Here is a 26,381-nt window from a genome sequence, read left to right as displayed (position 1 = left end):
TTCTTGGAATTTTGACCTAAGGGGTTATATATTCTAGAGAAATGGACGAGAATGCACAGTCAAGAATATCTATATCATCAAAACCAATGAATGAATGGCCACGCAATGAAACATGTTGAATGTGAGAATGGACTTATATCAATAAATATCTCTTTGTCTACTTTAAAAGATGCCTCGACATATGTGAATACCTAACCCGAGTATCCATTCACGAATTTTGCAGTAAAAAATGTCAGTGAAGTCTGTGATGCTGTGTAAATAACATTACATACCAATCCTACATCCTCGAGAAAACAATGCTTTGCTGCTGATAATATGGCTATGAAGGAAAGTACGTTTTACTTTTTATTGCTGCCTTTCATGACGAGATCTTATGTCATCATTGTAAACATGCAAATGCATAGTCGAAAAACGAAACAGAAACTCTAGTTTCACAATCACAGAAACATGTTAAGCGTGATATGGAGGCATACGGAAAGAGTACATTAAGCAAATATTGAATGAAAACGCTTAAAATGCAATGCAAGATGTAGAAACTAGTATTTGGCTGGCCAAACGATATGAAAATCAAGTCTTTGTTTACGAAGGCTATTGACGCCAATGTATGCAGAATTTTGCTATCATATTCAAGTATCTTTAAGAAAAATTCTAGAATATAAACGTATAAATAACCTAAGAAATTAACAATTGACTTGTATATAAAATCAGCATAAATTATGCCAACCTGTTCAACCACTTACTGTGTTGTAATTATCACACGACCGATAGAGTTAAAATTCAAAATATAAGAATTGGGTCATCTGCATCAATAACGACTCGATATATATTCCGGGAAAAGACATATATTACTTGTCTGGTTATTTCTTGAAACGCGCCAGTTTGCTGCTGTGTTCTCGCCAAAAAATTAGTTCATATTCATTTCCGTAACCCAAATATCTTCATATTTCAACTTCAATAACAGCCAGTGCAGCCATATTTATTCGTCCGTAAAGGACACTTTAGCCCTAAAGTGAGCTCCGGTTGGGCACTTTACGGTAAAGTGACGATTCGGCCATTTTTCCTCTAAAGTGGCGTTTATGAAACGGAAAAAGCAGACTTTAGCCCGGCTAAAGTATACTTTAGCCTAAAGTGCCGTCTATGAATCGCACCCTTAGCCGTCCCATTCCTCCCGTAATGAGGGAGGATTGGGACAAATGCAATATGTTCAGAAAATTCTAAGTTCCACAGTACTCACCCATTATAATTTCTTGAGGAATTTTCTATGGAATTTAGAATGGTGAACGCAGCTAAAGAATGCAAAAAATGATTTAGGCTGCTAATATTTTCAAAAAAATTGTATTTCAAAATGTGTCCCAGACCTCCCTAGTCTCTCCTACGCTTACTTAGCCGGTCCCTCCACCTCTTCAGCCTTATTTGCACCGGAGCCTCTTGTCAATCCTGGTTGTTTTATCTGCCGCCATCATGCTTTCTGATATTTACATTTCTCATTGTTCAACCCAAATCTGCTGCCCTCCTCTTTTCATAAGGGAATAGTGCGATTCGAACGAAGCCGTCCGTTCTAGCAAAGCTGACTCGAAACGCGATGTCTTCAAAATACCTGGATGCTTCAGGGCCACGCATACACTCGCGGAGATTTCGGCGAGGGATTTTCCTCGTTCGTGAATTGAAACCGCCAATTTTATGCTATTCTCGCGTCCGTGGTGCCAAGGGCGGCCGAAAGAGGCGTCGTGGCTGTCGGAAAAGTGGACGTGCTCGCCCTTTTGAGTGAGATGACGTCATCGTGAGTCATCGGCCACTGTAGCCGTGCTCTGTGGATGTTGATGAGCATCCGATCGCGGAGCTTTGGGAACGAAGCGCTCGCTGTTAGTTGAAAAATGCGACGCCCAACTCAAAGCAGTCCGCCCGGGGGACGCTCGACTGATGCCGCTGCTGCTGCCTCCTATCGCCAATTTTTCGTTTTTCGAACATGTGCGGAGCTGAGAGTGGAGCGATCCATTTACTCCCATTGTTGTCAATTGAGTATTTTAATTTGCGAGGAACACGATTGAAAAGTTCTGTAAGTGGCATATTATATCATCACGAGTGTGGTAAATGTGTACGAAGCGCTCAAATTATGGCGTATTTCACCCTGGAATTCGGATCGCTGTGCCGTGGGTGGCCACTTCATTTGCATAGCCTACAGAAATGCGCGTTGGCTGAAAGTAGGGTAGATGGGGGAAATGGTGACACACTAAGGCATTTCTATTTTTCACATTTTTACAGAATTAGTTAATTTTTTGTAGAGTAACATCTGTATGAATTTGCGTTTTATGCACGCAGTGTTGGTGCAATGTCTAGAAATTAACGTGATTTGTGAGTATAAAAAAAGGTTTTAAGCGACTGATACTAAATGTAGATATTTACCTGACCCCCTGTCCTCTCCTCGACTGTACCGATATCTCTTTGGGGTAATGCCGACATTGGTAAAAGAGATAAAAGTGTCAAATCAGAATTTTTTACAGTGAAAAAGTAGCAAAATATCAAATATTACAGCAAATATCTTAAATTCTCCATGACAAGACTTTTTATGAAGAACGGAAATAACTTTGCATGCATGACTTGTCTTATTGTTAGCTACTGTCTTAAATTATATTTGACGAGTCTAAATTTGAAGAGCAACAATGCGAGCTTGATTTATCGTAGCAAGTATGTGTCTTATATTATTATATTTTAAAGTCATCGTTTGAACAACAATAGCCGTACTTGTAAACGGAAATCTTACAATATATCTCAAATTATATCATTGTTTTAGTTTGAGGGACAAAAACTGCGTGTGTAACTTTGGGGCGAGTCATAATTGCTCCAGTCGGCGTCAGCCCATTTTCCACGCAACACATCGACACCACCAGTGGCGCAGCGAGGGTTGGGGTTTTTGGGGTTAAACCCCCCCCAGAGCTCAGAAATGTTTTTAAGCTCAATCCATTTTACTTATTTGGATTCATATTACTAATATAGTAGTGTAAAGATTAATAAAATATCCCTCAGAAAGCCGTAACACTCTCCATTTTGAACCGTTTATCTTAAAATTCCGCAATTTATTAATCTCGCACCTACCGCTCATCCTGGTGGGTATTCATTCATACATACACCCCGGTATTAGTTGCACCTAAACCCCCACAGCCTTAATTCCTAGCTGCGCCCCTGGATACCACAACTTATTGTTAGTCTTTGAACTCTATTCACCACAGAGTGGACAAATTTCGCTATATTTGGAGAATAAATCAATGCCATCATCAAGTTCGTTGTCAACGCGTATCTTTGATTAATCTACTTATTCTCCAGAAGATTTTCCTTCAGAATAAATTGGTCTACGGCTACCTTACGTTTTCTTTTGGCCGCTACCGTGTTGTTGGTTTTGTGGCAAATTGACGTAATTTTTTATTTTCTCAATTTACACGCATCATAATTTTATCAATTTTATTTTGATTGATGTTTTTCTTCAAAATTGTAAGTTTTGGAACAATCTTCGAATCTTTCATAAGTTTTCCTGTTTGATCTTTACCTTGCGCTTTCTTAACTTCCCTTTCTTTCAGTGCTCTGTCCGTTTGATATTTCATTGGTGTCAAGGTTATAATTATCGAGTGCGGTTTTCTTTGCCCTTTGAGGGTTAGATGGAAGATGGAACTTTCCAGTCCCAATATCACCCAATATAGTGGAATTATAATTATTTTATTATTACTATTATTCCCTGAAGTTTTCCATCGATGTGTGCTTGCTGAATAGGAGTTGTCAACGCGTAGCTTTGATCTATCTACTTCTTCTCCAGAAGATGTTTCTTCAAAAGAAATTTGTCTACGGCTACCTTATGTTTTCTTTTGGCCGCTACCGTGTTGTTGTTTTTATGGCGAATTGACGTAATTTTTAATTTTCACAATTTACACGCATCACAATTGTATCAATGTCATTGGTAGAGTTTCTTGAGTTCTGAGAAGCCGTTGAGGAAGATTTGGGATAGCCGTTGGGGAAGCGTTTGATGGTCCAGCTGCTGGATTAGCATAATGCTCCGATAAATTCAAAATGGGAGATTTCTTGGCTACTTTTCATGGATTGAATTCTCCGACGTCTCAGCGGACGCCTCTTGTGGGTTTAGAACGGTCGGTAAGGTCCTTAGCATTATCATTCATATCCTCAACATTTTTGACATCAATACTGTCGTCAATACTTTCAGGATAAATGCCGACCGGAGCTTATGTATAGTCATCAAATAAGAAATCGAGGTCACTAAATTTATCTTGTTTTAAAAGGAAAAATGCACTGAATCCTGAAATGCCTTTCTCCACTGATGCCATTGTCGTATGCGCTTCATTCTATATCGAAGCTATGTCATGCACAGGTATTTCTTGGAAATGGTGTACCTTAAAAAACCTGTCGCACTGAATATTGAAAATTTTCTTAACATATTCACTGCGACACCAATAGGGTAGTTTCCTTCTTCAAAGAAAACGGAAGGAATTTATTGCGATTCGTTACCCACCGCTAGTGTATTCATAATATAAAAATTATTTGGTTTTAGAAATCCCAGTTAAGACGAATGTTAATGGACAATTTTAACCTCTTTTGAAATAGGCCAGTTTGGCGGCCATGCGATGCAACTCCACGTGACATCACTGGGACTTAGATGCTACACGAGTAGTCAGGAGTTTTACATCGCCTGAGATTACCAATGCATGCATGAGGCACAGAGCTCAGGGAAACATCTCTTAATCCTATTAAAATTGCCTATTGTCGGAAAGTTTCCTTCGTTTATGGGTATTAGTAATCCTTATTTTTAAGCCAAGCGCTACCTGCTAGCAGCCTGCATCGTATCGGCGCTCATAGCCTTGCATCAAGGTGGCCTCACACAGCGGTTGCCGGAACCAGAATGACGTCACCCGGGGTTTTCACAGCATTCATACTTAACCGTCGCGTTTTCGCGCGCTTGAAATTTTTCACTTTTCATTTAATAGCGAAAAATAGATATCGTCATTTTAAAATCTAAAAGCGTGAAATACGTACTCGAGGAGTAATGATCTTTCGATTTAGGTAATAAAAAGGAAATAGAGAACCACCGATTCATTGCAGTTTGGTGAGGAGCGAAGTTCTTTTTTCTTTAGTCGATTTTTAATTAGATTTGCTCATGACTAAAGCTGTATTTTTTACCCTTCATAAACTTCGCTTTGATAGTAAATTAATCAATAACTGTTGACCCCAAAAGGCGTACTGTCGCTCCACGGCTTAATAAACTTTATGCAACCCGCACAACGCGCCGTATTTTTGTAACTGCGGTGAACATAAAGTTTTCCTAGGTTAATTGGTCCGTACTATTACTGTGAATCCGTTGAGTATTTAAAAATTCTCCTGCTAGTTGAATATTTAGGTATTAACTATCGATTGCCAAGTTTTTTTTACAAGGAAAACGAAAAATGTACATTATTAGAAAAATTATTATTGTCTACTTACCACTGTTACTCCTAGATGTGAACCAATTTAAACAGATATATTAATTTCCCGGATAACCATTTTATTTCGAGCATATAAATAAAAATCATATGAAATTAGATGAATGTCGTGAATAAATATCATCCCTATGTTAAACTATTTAAAAAATAGTTCATTTTACATTTATCAGAAAACAATGTAACTATTTCAGTTAACTGAAATATTTTTGGAAATCCTTTCTTGAAAATGCATCACTCTTCAAAGTTGACAAATTAATATAACACCAATGTTTTCGAGTAAATATTTATCAAAAAGTATAGCAAAATATTCATGTTAAAAATATTTAAAAAATAAATTTTCCAGTAGGAAGCTTTCTATAGGAGAAATGGATTCTATCGGTGGTGATGAATATTTGTTTTTGTCTCCCCTGTAACCTTACCCTAACTGGTGGAGTATTTGTTATTATTTGTTCAAGTAATGTACCTGGTTTAAAAATGTTTCAGCAATATATGTGTCTCTCTAGTTTCAATTTTCTGCTGACACCCAATTTGGAAGGTTGACTTGACTTGATTCCCCTCCCCCAGCACTCTCGCATCCTTGAATGTGGCGAAATGCTCTTCTCTGCAAGCAAATATTTTAATTTGCCCCTGTTTTTAAATTTGTTGCGATAATTCAATGCGAGAAAATTTCAATCCTAGGGGAATAACCTGTGGCATTAAAGGTTTTCTTGGCCTTTAAACAATGTACGTAGTTGAGTCCTTCTAGATATAGTTTGTCTTGCTCAAAATAATTTCATGCAGTTCAAACTCGATCTCCCTTGACCCAATTGCTATCCATGGCAGTTTTATCAGTGGTAATGAGGACATGAAATTCATGTTGAGAAATGGTTCAACATTCGACATAACCTGTATCTTTGAGAGGGGCTACTTGTGAGCCTGTAAGAGCCCATGAATGTTGCCTTATTAAGTAGTTCACTGTTAGAAAAGTAGCTTCATTCTTAAGTATAACAGAATAAGAGAAAATGACTATGAGAACACAAGTGAAGCAGATGTTTTTTTAAAGTTTGGATGGAAAAAATTGGTGGTGCATTTCTGAGGAGACATTTTAAATACTTTGGCTAGGCCAGTAAATGAGGCATTGACGATAAAGTTGATGATGTTATTAAAGTACACCCTGGGATGTCTTCGAAATAGCATTGATATTGTGTAGAATTCAACTGCTGTGTTCACATTGATATGAAAAGAAATTTTTGTGCAAGGCTCTTTCGACTGTTCTAGATGAATGGAAAGTTCGAGGCATCCATTGATCATTGTCTGCCTGTACATTTGCATGTTCTATCTAGACATCGGTTGCCTCATTTTTGTATTGAGAACTTAAAGAAATAAAGCTGGCAAGTATTGAACCAGCTGAGCTACCTATGCTATGATGTGTTGTACTTAGTTCAAAAACTTGTTTTATAGTATATGATTTTCATCTAGTTTCTTACACATGATTGATTATCAACCAATCATAGAATTTGAGGGATGATGTATTGAAGGTCTCTTAATTGGTGTCTACTATTCTCAGGTATTCGCTACTCCATGGATGTCAATGTGGATGAAGTGAAAGCCTTGTCCGCCTTGATGACGTTCAAGTGTGCCTGTGTTGATGTGCCTTTTGGTGGTGCGAAAGCTGGAGTGAAAATCAACCCCAAGGAGTATAGCGAGCATGAACTGGAGAAGATTACGAGAAGATTCACCCTTGAGTTGGCCAAGAAAGGTTTCATTGGTGGGTATTGAGCTGGGCATGTGTGTTGGTACTCTATGAAGTGGCTCGTGCTAAGTCCTATGTTTTTTTTTCTTTTCAAGGGCCTGGTGTGGATGTGCCTGCCCCTGACATGGGCACAGGAGAGCGAGAAATGTCATGGATCTCGGACACTTATGCCAAGACCATTGGTATGCCCACTCCTTGCTATTTTTATAGTTCATTTCTGAAATTTGTGTAAATTCACCATTTAAATTCCCAAAAAAATTTGGTTTATTGAGAAATTAACAGAGTAAAAGCATAAGTTGTTGTTGCTTTTTAAATGAAAGTATCTATTCATGTGAGATCACTTGATTACTCATGGCCAGGCGCTTAGTATGAATACTGAGAAAAGTGTATGTAATTTTATGTTGGCATTGTGTTTATTTGGATGGTGAGGATAAAGTAGAAGTGGAGTAATTGAAACTTGTATGATGAAGCACTGCTGGAAATGAGATTCAAAGTACTTTTCCTTTATATCCTTATATTCTCTTATGAAACTGCTTAGTGAGGCACCATACATTTCAGTTGCTTGTTATCAGCAATTTCATGAAGAGTTATGGAGGAGAAAGTGCAATTGACCATAACCAATCGCAGCCCACGTGTACATTGCCATTCTCTCAATTTAATGACGAGGAAATGCTATAATGTTTCAAATTCTTTATAGTAAAGGAATGTCTCTTAGAGTAGTATTTTTTTAATTTGGCTGGAAAATAGATGCAGTTATGTATTTAAAAAATATATGAAAAAATATAAATATAAAAAGATTGATTATGACCCGAGATTTTTATATTGCTCAGGCAGATTTTTTAGTATAATATAAACTAATTAAATGTTTCATAGCCTATTTGGGCTCTTACAAACCATTTCCATGACATACACATACAGGAAATTATATTCTCTTTGGCAAACTAATGAAATGTGGTTTTTCTACCCAAGTGCTAGGGTGATAATGCCTATGCATTTTGGATAAATATGCCAACTACGGAAAAAACACTACAAGTTGTGAAGTATCCAATAGCCATAAAAAATTGTTCATTGTATAATTACTTTATATATGTACATAGTTACTTCTATCAACCTAGAGTGACATCAAATCATTCCCTTTCAAGGTATGAAAAATATGTTGAAAAGTGATAAATATAAATGGCAATGATCTGTGATCTCATTTTTTGTGCAAAATATGAGTTATGCTATCAGTTGCAATTATCAACTCCTTAGCTATTTTAATAAGGAGCCATCATGCACCGAATAACCTTTCTTGAAATTCCAAGGCTCGTGAAAATACTGGAAGTGAGATCAAAGCATGGAATAATGTTGTTTATCTTTTTGTGAACCATAATGATTGGTGATTCTGGAGAAAGATCCATTCACTGCATTTCTGCAACAGAATAGGTTTGTTGTTGTATTTGGTCTGCGATGTGCTCACCCAAGGTTTTGTGCATTGAAGGCCATCTGGACATCAATGCACATGCCTGTGTCACTGGGAAACCCATCAACCAGGGTGGAATTCATGGAAGGATATCTGCAACTGGGCGCGGTGTCTTTCACGGAACTGAAAATTTCCTAATGGAAGCCAACTACATGAGCATGATTGGGACCACTCCAGGCTGGGGTGGTAAAACATTCATCATTCAAGTGAGTGTTCCAGTGTTTATTTCAACAAAATATTTATTTTAATGAGAGGGAGCTTTTTGTCTGTAGGAAAGAACAATTTCTGGCTAATGCAAACTGATCCTTCAGTGATAAATTGCGACTTACCGAGTCCATTTGATGAAATTGTATTTATAGTTAACTTGCAAATTGCCAAAAGATCTGTGTTTCTTTTGTGTTTTGTATCCTCATGTCTATAAGGATATTCTTAAAGAGCTTTATTGGATCATTAGATGATTTCTAACCCATTGAAGAAATTGTTAGTTGCTCGGAAAATCTGGCTTCCTGAAAATGACCAATGGTCATATGTTCATGTGTTTACAGTTGGCTATACATTTATTGTTAGTCTCCTCTCTCAAATTTTTTATCTTTTCTTATTATTAAGTCTTATTCTGAAGAAAGGCTAATCCCCATTTCCATGGAAGAAAATAGATCTGAGGTATTAGAAGTAATTCTGCTCTCTGTGAATTATCACAAGAAGTTGTTATTCCTCTGTGGACCTTTTTCCATTTTTGGAATTTAATCAAAATTGCAGCAATACTGTTTAATTCTCTTTGTAAATGGTATAAAGGTATAAAAATTCATTTACCTTTATACTATTTTCTGTAATGGAACTGCTCATGATTTAATGTAATGGTAATACAAAAGTATAGTATAAAATTATTTGAAATAGTAATTATAGTTTCAAAACAATAAAATTTGTACTTTTCCCTATAAATATAGTGGCTGTAAGATTGCACTTCCACCATCACTCATGTTTTGATGGATCATTTTATGGATGACTTAGCTGATGTTAATTGCCCTGTGAAAGTTAAGCTGAAGCATATTGAGGCCTTTTTTTCTGGTTCTAAGTTTCAAAGAACATATGTCTATATTATTCTTCAAAAATTAATTTTTAATTTTGTAGAGGTGTAAGTATCTTGTCTTAGACTTCAACAGTCAAGCCATTATTAATATGCTGTGTAATGTTCATTCCAGGGCTTTGGTAATGTTGGTCTTCATACCATGAGGTACTTCGTACGTGCTGGAGCAGTTTGCATTGGAGTGGTGGAGTATGATGGTTCAATCTACAATAAGAATGGAATTGACCCTAAGGTATATACTGTAGTTTAAATCCTTTTCACCCTTGCTGTGTTGGATGATGTGCATTAAGGTTCTACACAAAGCAGATATGACAGCTTATGTTTGCATCAGCGTCATTATAATAGAGTTTTCATTACTTTCAAGAGAAAACAGTGTGATTTCTTCCAAATTTATGTATTGTGTAATTTTATTGCTCTTCTATTACCTTTATATTTTGGCTTTAACATTGTGATGTTGGCACTTCTACTGCAGACAACAGTCATAGGAGGAGAATTTCAGCTTGCATTATTGATTATTTCAACATATACTTTCCATACATCTTTATTCCTTAACTCTTTGATTGCTTCTTGATTGATACTTTTTTTAGACTGGATATCAGGTCCTTGATAAGTCTTTCATTCTTTTCATTGCACCAAGTGTGAGTGCAAATATTTCCTGTAACTTTGAACCCACTCTAAATTGCTAATCTTACTTTGTTGTGTATGATATTTGTTGCCATTATGAATAGCTGGATACTCATCAAGTAATGATTTATCCTGCTGTGTTTCATTTTGTCAGCTGTGTGTCATATGCCTACCTTTGCAAATAGGAATTTTAGGTAATGGAAATTGTTTCCTGGAGATGATGAAGATTGAATGAAGTGGGAGTGGAATTAAATTCATTCTTTGTTATTTGGGAAACTTAAGTGCATTTGCTCTTCAATGTTAATTTTGTCCTGATGGCTATCATCTAAGAATCCATTAGTTTCAACAACTACGTAATTCACTGAATCGTTTTAAATGCGCTGCAAGAGCTTTATATACTTTTTACTGAGTCCTATAAAAGTTACGAATTGGGCAAGTGTGGTCTTATCCTTTTCAAGAATGCCTACATTTAACAGGCAAGGGATTCAGAAAAGAGGATCAGCCTGTGATAAAGGGTGGATGAAAACCTGGCGTTAGCGTTATTGAACTGTTCAAAAACTGGTGAAAAGAGGCACACATTTCGTTTTACTGCTAGAAACTCATTACTCTTTTTCGATTCATATTGATCTTAATTATTTGCTGAAAAGTAAGTATCTGCTCAAGATATCATGAAGATATAGGAGAAGCAGACATTCAGAAATCTACAATATGTCTACAAGATGTCTGCAAGTTATTACTGGATATTGTTAAAAGATGTATGAGATATTTTGTAGACCTATTGTAGATATTTTTTACTATGTGGGTTTATTTTTCAATCTCTATCACAATCGATGGCTAAAGCAGTTTGAGAACGATCTTATTTCTAACTTGTTTGGATTGTTGTCTCGACAGGAACTGGAGGAGTACCACAAGGAAAATGGAACGATTGTAGGGTACCCAGGAGCTGAGCCATATGCGGGAGAGTGTTTACTCTATGAGCCGTGTGACATTCTGGTGCCTGCTGCCATTGAGAAAGTCATCACTAAGGACAATGCTGACCGAATCCAAGCCAAGGTAAACTATTGTTTCTGCCAACTTCAAGAAATTTAATTTTGGCATCTTCATAGACCCAGTATTAAATTTTAAACATCTTTTCTTAAATGTTATCAAGTTTTTTGTGATAAAAATTTGAAATTAGCCCATAACTAACTCAAATATTTTCGTTACATTAATTTTGATAGTTCCCAATTAATGCAAATTTATACTGTGGCTGAGTTTTATTATTCAAAGTAGTTATTTTTAACGTGGTCTGGAGGTAGAATAGTTTAGTAACGGGAATCTAATTCTCATGCACTTGTGCTTCACCATTGTGGGTAATTGGGGACAAAGGGCATAAGCTGAAAAAGAGGGTGAAAATTCCCCCTCCGGGATTTTTCCCGTACTAAGGGCATACGATTTGGGACCAAATAGGACTCACCTCCATACACCTTCAGTCCGCTAGAGGGACACCAGGGCCAGATAACTCGAAAATACAATTTTCACTCTTTTTTTAGATATCTCGGACTGGAAGGCATATTTTTTTATGTGGTGTGCGGCATTTGAAATCTTTGTTTTAACAGAGCAGATGTCCATTTGCTTTCAAGAATTTTCTGTGAGACAAGGAGAAATGGCATTGATTTGAAAATTTCGAACACACATTTTTATTAAATATTTTTGAGAGGGCCACAAAGAAAAAATTTTTTCCGGTGGCGTTTTTAAATTCCTTTCGGCTAGTGTATTGGAAAGAAAATTTTAGGTGGTGGAGCATTTCGAAATAAATTAGGATATGCCATATTTTTCTGTTTCTTTCTATGTCATGGCCCTGCATAACACCTGTTACATGCCATATTACATATATTTCGTCCTCTCACGAATTCCCACACTCATAGCGATTGTAATGCCATCACGGGAATAGATTTGTATGAAAACTGGTGCCGAAAATGGCTTCAGGGCCTCTGAAAACTGCCAGAATATGAGAATATAGATTATGAAAATGAGCTCGATTTGAGTTTTCCCCGTGTAAAACTGACTCTGTAGCTCCCATTTCTGACTTATTTTGCTCTTATGTAAAAAAATCCTAGTGCTGCTATTCGTTGGGAATGATAACTTGCATTGATGAAATGTTAATTTCCTTCAGGTGCCTTACAGATGCCGTTTCAAAATGTATATTCCTAACAAGACCTCCAAGTATGGTTTAAACATTTTGCATTTGACTAATGCCGATAACATTTATCTGTTTAACACATGCAAGTATTTGTCCGCTGGAAAGGACACAGGTGGGATACGTCTGTCAGACAAAGACAAAAACCTATCAAAACCATCCCAGTCAGTTCTTCGTCTCTCTGAGCCAATAATGGGGTTCAACAGGGATATCAAAGCGGATAATTTGGTTCAAATCTATTAAACTGGTAGAAAAATTAAATGAAGGGGCTGATGTACGTTGGTACAGTCATAAAAAATAAAAGGGCCTAATGATTTTGCGTCATCCAAAGAGCACGTAATAGGCTCTTCACTTTACGGATTCTCGGCCAGCAAGACTTAAATATCCAATTCCCCAAATTATATTATGCTGTTTGCTTAATTTCATTTATCACTACAGGGTGAGTGATGACATAGAGTCAGGGAAACCAGGGGTAATTGCATTTTACAAAGCAACTAAAGGTGGCGTAGATAGGTACTTTAGACAAAATGTGCTGTAGATACACATCCAGGAGGTTGCCTGGGGCAGTATTTTTCAGAATATTAAATATTTCCTTTGTCGACTCTTTTCTGCTAAAGATAAGAGATATTACGTGATTTAACTTCATTGAATAGATAGCTGCAGATCTTGTTAGACTCCATATGAGAAGGAGAATGTTAAATCTTAGACTCCCAAGACAGATAGGATTAATTATTGTGTAAATTCTCAATCTACCATTGGAAGAGGCTGAAAAAGTCAAAAGGTTTGAGGTGCGGAGAATATGTTGACTGTACAAAAACATGGAAAACCTCTTTCTTATTTTTCCAATGCCTGTGTGTACGCTTTTGTGAAAAAATGTAATTTTGATCACCCGCAGAATGTGTCAAGAAAAGGAACAAGCGGGATAAATTGCATGGTTTCATTCTTGTTAGCATTCCAACTTTAACATTTAAGGCTTTATTTTTAAATCTGGCAAAATATTGATTCATAAATATGGTGATTATAGCTCAAGTGTTTTTGACATCAGTTTTTTGGTCCTGTTTCAAATAACAATTTTTACTGAAAAATTGGTTCGTAATAGGATTGTAAACATTTAAATATAAGTTTTTTAATAGTTAAGCATTTAAAGAAAAATTAAACAAAACAATAAAAATGACATTGCAACATTTTATGAATATTTGATTTATTGCGGTCTCCTAGACCTCATGTCACTGGTTGTGTAACAAGAATTGCACTTCACTGGTTAAGGGTTTGCATAAACTTTTGCATATGTAACTATCTATATTTTTCTATAGGATAATTTGTTCTTCAGATAATTTCAGAAGCTGCTAATGGACCAATCACTCCAGCTGCCGATAAGATTCTGATTGATAAAAATATTCTGGTTATCCCTGATCTCTATGTAAATGCTGGTGGTGTCACCGTTTCATTTTTTGAGTGGCTGAAAAACCTGAACCATGTATCCTATGGACGTCTTACTTTTAAGTATGAAAGGGAATCCAACTACCACCTGTTAGGTAAGTTGTCTTTCATTTGTACTTGAGCATTAATGATCATGTTTATATTATGTCTCTTCTCTCCTCTGAATATCTTTGTTTATCACATTCATGCTAGGTCAAAACATTTGAAATGCGTTCACATCAAGCTAGATTTTTTGCTTGTGCTAGATCTCATTTCTTGGTAACTTCTCCCAGTGGTGCAGTGAGGGGGGGGGTTTGGGGGTTAAACCTCCCCCCCCCCCAGAGCTGAGAGAAATTTTTAAGTTTAATCCATTGTACTTAATTGGATTGATATTACTAATAGAATAGTGTAAGTATTAATAAAATATCCCTCAGAAATCTGTAAAACTCACCATTTTAACCGTTTATCTTAAAATTCCACAATTTATTAATCTCGCACCTACCATTTATCCTGGAGGGTATGCCATACCTTCACACACCCCGGTAATAGTTGCACCTAAACCCCCCCCATCCTTAATTCCTAGCTGCGCCCCTGTCTTCTCCTGTACAGAGGAATTGAATTACAATAGCAGACACAGTATGATATGCAGTATTTTGCTGCAATGTCAGACTGTTATGATGATTTATGGCATTTTGGCTACATAATTAAAGTTAATTAGTGCAATATTCAGTAACAGGGGTTTAACACTGTTGTGTCATTACTTAAGCCTGAATTGCACAATCATTTTTTTCCATCCCTTGTGAGCAATAGCTCAAATTGTAGGGGACAATGTCTGCTGGAAGTGATCATCTTCTGTGATGACTCTAGGGATGGGAAGACCATCTCTTATTCCATCACTCGGTGAGGCCCTTTTTCTATCGCTGAAACCATTGCTACCAAGGTCTTTCAGCCAATCAGAACAAACCACCAGTAACAGTGATTGTAGTGCCATGTTTGGCTTTTGATAGAATGACAGGTGTAATCAGTGAGCATTACAGAAAAAGCAATCGAAAAGGAGGCATCAGAATGACCATGTGATTGAGAGAATAATGTGTTAAGCCATCAATGTTTTGGTATCTGGAAAGTCTATTGCCAAAGCAATCAGTCAGAGGGATGGAAAATATGATTGTGTGATTTAGACTTTACATTTCCTTCCAAATCCTCAAATTGCTCACTGAACTGAAAAATGAATTAAACCATTTCACCATAAGAAAGAACATTTTGCGCCTAGAAAAAAAACCAACCAACCCACCCTGATGAAATCCCATGAACCAACTCACTCCGATGAAATCTTGTGAAAACGCATCCAGTTAATACGCCAGATCTTGATACACCATATGAATGCATTAAGAGACGCATCCCTATTTTGAGCATAAGAGCTTAAGAAAAAATTTTTGCAGTATTATTTTTTATCCTATCACACGGTGTTTCTGACATATGCCAGGACTTTGGACAGTTATTAAAATTTCTGCTTTCAATACTAAAAATTTTTCACAGTATTTTTCAGCTAAATTTAGATGATATGTATGGCACTCTGAGATAAATAGGTAGTTCATTGTAGCCTTAACCTTATGATGCTTACTGGTTTAATTAATTCTGGCTTAACTTTATGGTAACTGGCTTAATGGTTTCACTACAGTATCAGTTTGTGATAAGTCTAACAGTGTTGATCCCCACACTGTTGCACATTGGAAGGAACATTCTTTACGTCAACATACTGGAGGATATGTACCAAAAGGCATTTACAATTTAGATGAGGCAGGCCTTTTTCAATGTGCTTCCTTGTAAGACTTTAAAGGTGAATCTTGCCATGGGGAAAGCATAGTAATACTTGAGTAAACTTAATAAATGAGTGAGTCAGACGCACAACTGGTCTTGTATGCTATTTGTTACCTCGGTTATAGTTTTACATTGCTTCAGTTGAAAAACCTGTGTGCAGGAGTCCACTGCAGCATTCGAGACTCCACAACCAAGGACTTACCCAGGATCAATACTAGATGGGGCAAGCCGTGGTCGTTCAAGTTGTAACTCAGAAAAGATTAAGGAATCTTAAATTTCAATAAAATTATAGGGGCACTTTGTTACTTTTCAAAATTATTTGCTTGAAAAAGTATGTTTATTTTTATTACATGTTTTATACAAATACTTTCTAGGGAATAAAAAAATACTTTCGTTTTGAACTAAATTTACTTATGCTTCTGGTTGCCACTTGCTGGGTGTGCCCATGTCCATAACCTTATAATCCATATAACTCATCGCTCATCAAGCGACAATGCAACCTGCATGGTACATTTGAATACATATATGTAGTACATTACGTGGAAGTATTACATTTCTCTCGAAAGGTTGTGTCAATGGTGAGAAACCTTTTCCATTTTACAGGCATTTGATCAAGTCTGTGTTTGTGCCACTGTCACCTTATTATGTGCCATGGTTAAAGCATTGCATGCTCTAAATAACTAAATTCAATAAAAATCGTGTAAAATGTGAAGTGACCATGCAAGTGATTACAGGGCAGATGACTCTACCTTTCAAAATGTCTATGAAATGGCACTTCTCCTCAGCACTGCTCCCAAATCCACCACATTCTGCTCTCTGTTTTCAAAAGCATTTCGAGCTAAACATATCTCTCATTAAAATTTGAGATGGTTTTCTCTAGATCCAAGTGGTGACTCACTGTAGATCTACATTTACGTTTGAAGCCCACTGCTCACTAAGCAGCAATGTAAATTTGGCTAGCTTATGGGACCAAGCCTTGACACTATTGTTTTTTCAACAATCAGTTGCTTTCTCTTTAGAATGGGGGCACAACTGCTTCAACTGGGAATAATAGGTATAAAAAGATCCATTATTTAATAATACTAAATTCTGCATTATAACTGTTGCACAAAAAGCATCCTAAGGTGTATTTTTGTGTACTGACAGTTATGAACATTTTATATTCGTTTTATACTTGGTGGTGTGAGGGTTAAGTCCTCGCCCGCCAAACGAGAGGTCACAGGTGCTAGTCCCGCCTGGGTAGGATGCCCCTTTCCAGGGCATGGTTGTACGTGCAATTGTACGAATGTTCAATGAGCCCTGATGTTAAAGCCCAATATGAGCTGTTTTCAGTGATATGGAAATAAATATTTAAAAAACTCTAACCATGGTAGTAATTCTAACTACGTATGTAGTTCCTTATCAAAATTTAAATTTGCATTTATAACCATGTCAAATTCAAAAGAGTAATGATATCTAGGCCTTACTAATTTTGGTATATTCCCCCCCTTTGTTTATAGTTTTGTGAAGTTCTGATGATTCTGATTTCTTTTTATCACAGAATCTGTCCAGGAGTCATTAGAAAGACGTTTTGGAAGAGTTGGTGGTAGGATTCCCGTCACCCCTTCAGAGGCTTTCCAGAAGCGTATATCTGGTGCTTCTGAGAAGGACATAGTGCATTCTGGACTGGACTACACGATGGAACGTTCTGCGAGGGTAATTTGTGCTTTCTGTGGATTCAATAAATTTTCAGCATATTAATACATCAGAATGATTAAATAATATATTTTTGTTCTAGGCCATCATGAAAACAGCGATGAAATTCAACCTTGGACTGGATTTGAGAACTGCTGCCTATGTAAATTCCATTGAGAAGATCTTCACCACTTACAAAGATGCTGGTTTAACATTCTAGTCACATTCATCTTCAATATTCCTGAAATCAGTTAGGAAAGAAAAAAACTGGTGTGAGGTGCAAAATTAAAAAGAAAAGAGTGAGTTACTTAATAATTTAAAATTAATGAATTTGCATCAGGGCACAGTTGCAAGAATCCTCTTACTTACGGAAATGATCACTGTGAATATTTTTTTGTTTTCATGCATTTTACTATGTGTGATGCTGTGGTAATTGGAAAAGCTTGCATTTACCGCCCTGATTAATGACTTTTTCTATTCTTACACCATGTCTGATGACATCACTTTGTAGAACACCAAAAACTATTGATGTAAATACAATAGAATTGATAACTAGGATAGTTTTTCCAGTTTCCCTTGGTTTAATGAGAAATATTGCCTGACATAGGAAAATGAAAGATGCCAATCCATTCCATTTCATTTGGCTTCTGTATACATCATATTTGTGTTGAAGACGTTGGTATAGCAAAGCCGTGTAGTATCCTATTTATGTTTGTATGACAATTCACATGCCTTCATATAACACCTAAGGTGTTGCTGACGTTTCAGTCAGATTCATGGATCATGAGACAGCCAAAACTCATTGCTTATCGTCTTCACTTCCGAAAGCAATTCTCAAGTATTGGTGGATAATAGAAATTTTTTACCTAATAATTCCTTGTGTATAAATATTTCTTGGAATAAAAATAAAGTCAACATAGTTTGAAATTGATTTAGGGCATAAAATGTCTTTGCATGTTGCCTTCATTAAATAAAGCATTTAACATGATTTTTTGAGTGCTTAGCACATGAAGTTGTGAGTTTAAAATTTACTAAAATAAAATATAATCACAGTTTTTCATTGTCTTTGTTATGTATGAGGGAAATAAATTGTTGAAGTATTAGATTTTATAAGTGTTTTTCCTCTTATTATCCAGAGAGTACTGAATGATGTGGAACAAGCATTCACAGTGGTTGCTTTGTGGAATGAAGTCAAAAGCCCACAGAAACTTTCCCATACTATTATTATGGCATTTCACTTGTGTACTTTTCACAGTCATGTCTAAACATTGGTGGTTGCCATGTGATGTCTGCTATACCTCTTCATGTCTCTGTATCGGAAATATGGAGGAAGCATGGGATTAAATAGAAGCAGGTATTAAAGTGGGGGTACGATGTTTAAATCAGTAAGTTTCATGGATGATGATAGATCAGTAGGGTGGGCTCCTTAGCTTTCAGAAGCACAAGTTTTTGTGATTTTTCATACTTAAATTCCTCATCAAATGAGGCAGCAATCGCTCTCAGTACCCTACTGATGTGTTTTCTCTGTACGAGAAACACTAAGGAAATACATGCACCCTATAAGGGTCCAATTGAGGGGTTGACAGGAATAATTAAAAAATATCAAATTAGGCTAGGGAGGAAGGATTTTTGCTATGACAATATTCATCCAATCAAAATTACTGATAATCGCATAAAAGGAATTTCATCTCCAATTGAGAGTTGTGTAAACAAAATTTAAAGTTCCTCCTGTTCAAATTCAAGGAACTTTAAACTCTGTGACCACCTCTGTGAGAGTGTGGTAGAGAGACGATATCCTGAATCTCCCCTTTTGTACTTCACAAATATCTCGGACATATTAAAAAAAGTGAAAAAAAATTTGGAACATGATCCTACTGGGTCTTTTGCTTACTAGTTCTGTACACTTCAGGTTCACCTTATTAGAAAATTGGAGGCTATCAATAACATATATTTTTCTTGCTCACAAAATGGTTACACTAATTCACCAAATTCGTGGATCAGAAATGATGCTCAAGGGGTGTCACTTATCCCTCATTCATATATCATCATAAACTCATCTGAGGCCTGCAAGTGGTGGTGGAATTGCAAGTGGTGTGGCCACCTCTGTGAGAGTGTGGTAGAGAGTGGATATCCCGAATCTCCGCTATGGTACTTCAAAAATATTTCTGAAGGTGTCCGACCGAATTCAAATTCAATCACTGAATATGGATGTTCAACATTTTTATACTCCCCATCCGAATGCAGATTTAAACACTGAAAGCCACCACGAGAATTGAATCTTCTTTCAAACTGGGGAATGCTACTTAGACGCAGCATCAGGTTTTTTTTCAGCCAATGGGCATGGTTTTCAAGGTCCTTTTTAAATGCAACATCTGAAAATCAGACATTTTGAAAGAGAAGTTTCATTTCCAATGGCAGTGGACAGGCGTCCAGTCATCTCTGGAATCACTGATGACTTGACTGTAATGATAAATATTAAGAAGACAAATATAAGGGCGGATCAAGATTTTTTTCTGTGGGGCACCAGGGTGTGACAGGCAAATGATCTTCTCATATGTGGGATTAAAAAATACATGCAGCAATTACTCTAAGAAATATACTCTTAATTTTAATAACAAATTTATTAATAAGTGAATTTTTATAACTTTTACATTAAAATATAAAATTTATCAATATTTGTATTACAAATCTTGTATATTTCTTGTAATCTTGTATCTTGTAATTTCTTGTATAAATCTTGTATCTTGAGGGGGGCACATGCCCCCCAGATGCTTAGAATATGCCCAGATGCCCCCTAAATCCACCTATGGACAAATATGAAGAGGAATATAAAATATTAAGGTAAATATTAAGACGAGGTTAGAAAATGATTTAATGCAAGGGCACTACGGCAGTTGTTCCATTTGTTACCAAAGAAGTGATGAAAAAAGATCCAAAACAAGCTATGGGTACACCATAGGGTGGATCAGAAAAATAAATTTTTTCAAATCCATTTGTCCCAATGAAAAAAGTTGTGGGACTGATTGAAAATTAGGCCTGAAAATTTTGAGACCTCTAGGTGAACCTCTGACCCTCGCTCAAATGCCATTTAGGAGGAGAGGGTCAAAAATGAAAAAATTATATTTTATGGTCATGTATAATAGATATTTCCGAGTTACTGCACTAGTGGGCAAAAATTTCGTGAATAGGGTGGTTTCCTATTATTTTTTTATTGCCTAAATCGAAAGATTATTACTCCTGGAGTACGTATTTCACGCTTTTAGATTTTTAAATGACGATATCTATTTTTCGCGATCAAATGAAAAGTGAAAAATTTCAAGCGCGCGAAAACGCGACGGGTAAGGAAATCTCTCCGTTGGACGTATTTCTGGTTCCCCCTCCCGCCTGGTAGGTGACCTTGATCGAGGCTCTGAGCGCTGATAGGACGCAGGATGCTAACAGGTAGCTGAGTACCTTCCTGTCTGGTAGCGCATGGCTTAAAAAAGGTTTATTAATACCTTATCAAGCGAAGAAAACTTTCCGACCTTAGCCAGTTTTAATAGGTGATTATTAAGACATGTTTCCCTGAGCTCTGTGCCTCATGCATGCATTGGTAGCCTCTGACGATGCATAACTCCTATCCTCTCGTGTAGAAACTAGGTCCCTGTGACGTCACGTGGAGTGGAATCGCATGGGCGCCAATCTGGCCTTTTTCAAATGAGGTTAAAATTTGACCCTTGCCATTCGTCTAAACCGGTATTTCAAAAACCAAATAATTTGTGTATTATGAATACACTAATGGTGGGTAACGAATCGCCATCAATGCCTTTTGTTTTCTTTGATGAAGGAAACTACCCTATTTTGACATACCTGCAATCAGGGGCGCAGCTAGGAATCAAGGCATAGGCGCAACTAATACTTACGGGTGTGGGGGTATTGCATACCCACCAGGGTAAGTGGGAGTTGCGGGGGCCCTCTTCCAAAAAATTTTAAGATTAATTGTTCAAAGTAACTAGTTTTACCACTTTATGAGAGATATTTGCTTAATCCTAACACTATTCTATAAGTAATACTAATCCATTAAGTAAAATGGATTAGACTTAAAAATTTCTCTGAGCTCTGGGGGAGTTTTATCCCCCAAAACTGCCCCTCGCTGCGCCACTGTCTGCAACCGTTAAGCTACAAAATGCCAAAATTGAGTGCGCGTCCGAGAAGAAAATATTCCAACCCCCACGCAGCGTCGCGTCGCTCCTCTATCCGCGGCTAATTGGGTTTCCTTCCCAGTGGGTTGTTATTCTTTGGTCGGTGAGGAAAATTCAAACAAAGCAAACCATCTCCTTTCTTCGTCGTCCCAAGTGCGCGACCAATCACCGAGTCTCCCTCAACCCAGAGCATGACTCGCAATGAACTTTGTCGAATAGAGGCGCATTTGACATCATGTGCGATCGGAAGCGTTCCTCTGAATTTTCCTTCGCTTGTCTCAACGAAACGACATAAATCACTACAGGTCATGGTAAGCTCTCTAGCGGTAAAGAAGACAGTCAACGAGCAGATTCGATGGGCCACGTATTTAAATGCGGTTGAATTTGAAGAAGTTTTTGCTTTGCTAGAAGTACTGTCGAGCACTTTGCCAGAACGCGTTTTTCTTTGGATCGAGAGGGATATTCTTTTATCTTGATTTGAAATGGCGTTGTTACCGGGTGAGAAGTGAACTAATCGGTGAAGTAGTCGGCTTAATAAAGGCAGGCTTAATAGCAACGGAAATATCGCGAAAGTTGAATATAAATAGAAGTGCCATGTACTACTGGATGAAAGGCTACAGGAAGGGTGATGAAGCATAACAAAATCATAACAAAAACGGGCAATGTTGATGCTGATATACATCAAAGTGCAGCGCTGTGCTGTTATACAATTTACGATACATGGGGCCTGTTTCACCGACGAGGATAATTGAATTTGCTCGGATAATATTCTCCAAAAATCGAGATATTACAGCAATCGCGTTTTATCGGATGAATTAACTCGGTTTTGGGCTATCTCAGTTTATCATTTTACTTACGATATTGCTCCGTTAAAAGCTTACGTTCCAGTTAATCTGAGCGCAGATGTCACACGGCTTCATCTGCTCTCGGAAAATGATGACAGCGATGAAGAATATCGACATTGTAATCGGAGACCAGCAGCATCTTTTGGAAATTTTCAATTCTGTTTATTGGAATTTAATGAGAAAATTTTGCAAAAACAGCCTATTTTCCGTCCCTTTAATTCACTTCCACTACCAGCAAGCCGGCATAGGCGTCATTCGGGATCCCTGATCTCTGGATTTCTGGCCGAGTACTTCAGCCGTTCAAGCTAAAGAACTCAATCGCAAATTGAGGGATCCGGGATCGAATCCTGGTGGGGCGATTGATTTTTTTTTCTCTCGGGAATTTCGCAAGTCTGCAAATAGATATTCGAGAGGTTTCTGGCCACTTTTAGAATGGACTGAATGCTGTTGAAATAAGATTACTTGCCGCTAGCAGGTGTTTATGGAGAAAATATAATGAATTGATTTAGAACGAGTGGCTGATGAATAAATGCCGGTTATATGATGAATTAATGGACTTTTTGATTAAACGAAATTTTGGTCAGCAAAATAAAGGCAAATGAAAGGAATTTAAATCAAATGAAAGCCAATTGTAGTTATCCTTTTTATTGTAAATATATATCCGCATTTAGCGAAATTAAGCTAAATATCCTCACTAACCTCGGAAGATATATAACCCAGAAAGAGTTGCATAGTTATTTCAATTGTCATTCGTCTTTCCGCCGAGGTGATGTGCTCTGCGCAATTCGAAATGGTGCCATCATTTATTTACTCCTAGCATGCAAAGTATAGGCAGGACTGCAAGTGCCGCTGGGCGATACTTTAAACACCTGCGACCATAATCCAAGATATTTTTGTCGTAGAAGTAAGCACTGAAAATTCCCAATTTGGAAAACAGTTCAGTTTTTGCTGGTTAAATTTTCGAAGGATTATCACAGGAAACAAGGAAAATTAGTCAGTCATTAACACTCCCATCGTTATTAACTATATCCTTGGCTATGCTAACTATTACTTGGTTCAAGAAATCACGCTCAAGCATTCAGAAACTGTCTTTTCGGCAAAATTTCTTTTTTATAGTTAGATAATTTATCGATAAGTTGTTATTGAAATATAATTAAAATTTAATAGTTACTTAAGGTAAGCGCAAAATTTACTTCGTCTTAACAGAAGGACATAGTTTTAGGGATAAATGTATACAAATTACTAATTAAGAACATATATCTGTATTTCGAGAGTCTCGTGTACGTGGTCTCGTCAAAAAATGGTCTCGTCTCGAATTCTACCCAACGGTCTCGTCTCATTTTCGAGGCGAGACGAGTTTCTCGTCTCGAAAAACACTAGACGACGGTCCTCCGGCAGAATCAATAGGGTAGTTTCCTTCATCAAAGAAAACGAAAGGCATTGATTGCGATTCGTTACCCACCATTAGTGTATTCATAATACACAAATTATTTGGTTTTTGAAATACCGGTATAGACGAATGGCAAGGGTCAAATTTTATCCTCATTTGAAAAAGGCCAGATTGGCGCCCATGCGATTCCACTCCACGTGACGTCACAGGGACCTAGTTTCTACACGAGAGGATAGGAGTTATACATCGTCTGAGGTTACCAATGCATGCATGAGGCACAGAGCTCAGGGAAACATGTCTTAATAATCACCTACTAAAACTGGCTAAGGTCGGAAAGTTTTCTTCGTTTGATAAGGTATTAATAAACCTTTTTTAAGCCAAGCGCTACCATTCAGCAAGGTACTCAGCTACCCGCTGGCAGCCTGCGACGTATCAGCGCTAAGCCTCGCCTCAAGGTCACCTCACCGGGCGGAGGGGGAACCAGAAATACGACGTACGGAGATATTTCCCGGCATTCATACTTGAGCGTCGCGTTTCGCGCGCTTGAAAATTTTCACTTTTCATTTAATCGCGAAAAATAGATATTGTCATTTAAAAATCTAAAAGCGTGAAATACGTACTCCAGGAGTAATAATCTTTCGATTAAGGCAATAAAAAAATAATAGGAAACCACCCTATTATGTACCCTGGTAATCTCTCAGTAGGCAATATCGTAGCATTTCTTACGATAAAATCATTATTTAATATCGGATATTACTTTTGAACTGTTAAAAAAATCCATTCGTTCTTTTCTTATTATGATTCGTTTATTCTCAGCCTTCTTCAGGGGTGGCGTCGATGTAAATCACCGATGACTGCCAGGGCATCATACATTTTAAAAATGCATAAAATATTCATTTTGAATAAATATATTCATTTCGCAGAAGTGTCGTTGGTATTGTTAAATGTGTCAGTTGATTTGTTTAAATGCGAGAAATAAGATTTCAAATGCGAGGAATATAATTGCATAAGAACGTCATGCATGCGTATTTATTTTAATTTTAAAATTTGTAAATTTAGGCGAACGCCATGCATACGCATGCATGGCGTTCGCCTAAATTTCTATCTAAATCACGTTTTCGGTATTTAGTCCTCCCCGAGATAATTATTTAGCCCACAGGTATAACTATGCCCTTCAATTAAAGGTAATGGGAGTTCAAACCACATGATTTATTATAGATTGTATGACGGGTTACTACTATGGCCAGTAACTGGCTTAAAACATGGCTATATCGAAAAAAATTAACTTAGTGCAAAAAGTTTCTTATTTCTGAAGAACTTTTTAATATATATCTAAAACATAGCCAGAGCTGTTTTAGGCCTCACTTCGTGGAAAATTTGTTCACAGTTGTCATGGCTGGTTACCCCAAAAACCTCATAGTTTGGGAGAAAAAAGCTAATATAAAATAGTAGTGCGAAAATTTCGCAGTTTTTAGCCCTTCCTTCTTGGGGGTCGCAAAAATCTTTTGGAGTCGCGAAATTGGAGTTTTTATTTGGCACCTGTCCTAAAGACGAATAAAAAAAATTGGCAGTAGATAAATTTATGCATTAGCAAAATTCAGCACTCGCGTACTCGCAATCTCCGAAAAACCTCATAATTTGATTATTTGCTCCATGAAAATGGAATAGTTTGATGCTGTCATTTAAGTTTCGGCTAAAATAGAATACCCTGTGTATGCTATACCTCCGATTGCTCACCAACTATTTCTGGAAAATAATGGGCATATTTTGGGAAATTTTAACATAAATTTTGACGTATCAGTTAAGAGTAAATAAATTATTTGAGTTTTCCACAAAATTTTCCATAAGTATGATTAAATTACAACCGGTTTCGTTTCAAATAATATTCGTTCTAAAGTTCGTAATATTTCGATGACTTTCAACTCTCTCTGAAGAAAAGTTCAAATTGCTTTTATTTAACTTGGATTTAAAATGTGGGCACCGGTTCTAACAACATATAAAAAAATAAAAACTACTCGAATATATGCATTAGGTCCCCCGTTTTAGAAAAGGATTCCACTGGGCTAAACGAGGATAAAAGGTATGATGCGGTATTTTTATCCATCCCATCGGCATTTCACTGGCTTCATTCTCTCATATGCAGGAGTTTCGATTTTGATAATACTGCTTCGTCTTTTGGATAATGACTTGGGTATTGAAGTTTTTGTCCCCATAGCTGGCACAGCTAAAAAAAGAACGTTAGCAGTGTAAGAATTCTATTTTGTGTTAGTGCAAGGGTGTGTGTGTTGAACGAAACCGAAGTCATTGTTATTTTGCTTACAGTTGGAACGTGCAGATATCTTAGAATTAGCTTTAAATTATTTGATGGCTGCAACAAACATACTGAGAAACATAATTTCTAGTGCAATTGTTCATGGGTTCTTGACGTGCACCTCAGGACACCCTTCAATTGTAAATAATTCAAGAGTGCGATACTATTTCACAGATGCACAATTG

The 26,381-nt window shown here is 37.0% G+C and overlaps 1 protein-coding gene across 1 annotated transcript in view; it reads left to right on the top strand.

The window, feature by feature from the left end:
- The window catches only part of LOC124170587 (glutamate dehydrogenase, mitochondrial), a 51,549-nt gene extending 32,970 nt beyond the window's left edge, over positions 1–18,579 (top strand). The window contains exons 2-9 of the mRNA XM_046549387.1: positions 7,024–7,224; positions 7,305–7,391; positions 8,690–8,877; positions 9,871–9,987; positions 11,271–11,432; positions 13,889–14,093; positions 17,336–17,490; positions 17,573–18,579. Coding sequence (XP_046405343.1) covers positions 7,024–7,224; positions 7,305–7,391; positions 8,690–8,877; positions 9,871–9,987; positions 11,271–11,432; positions 13,889–14,093; positions 17,336–17,490; positions 17,573–17,689 — 1,232 coding nt within the window. The 3' untranslated portion in view covers positions 17,690–18,579. The remainder of the gene's footprint in view (positions 1–7,023; positions 7,225–7,304; positions 7,392–8,689; positions 8,878–9,870; positions 9,988–11,270; positions 11,433–13,888; positions 14,094–17,335; positions 17,491–17,572) is intronic.
- The last annotated feature ends 7,802 nt before the right edge of the window (positions 18,580–26,381 follow it).

Source organism: Ischnura elegans, chromosome X (genome assembly GCF_921293095.1).
Source record: "Ischnura elegans chromosome X, ioIscEleg1.1, whole genome shotgun sequence".
NCBI classification, from domain to species: Eukaryota; Metazoa; Arthropoda; class Insecta; order Odonata; family Coenagrionidae; genus Ischnura; species Ischnura elegans.
This window is presented reverse-complemented; position numbering and strand designations above follow the sequence as displayed.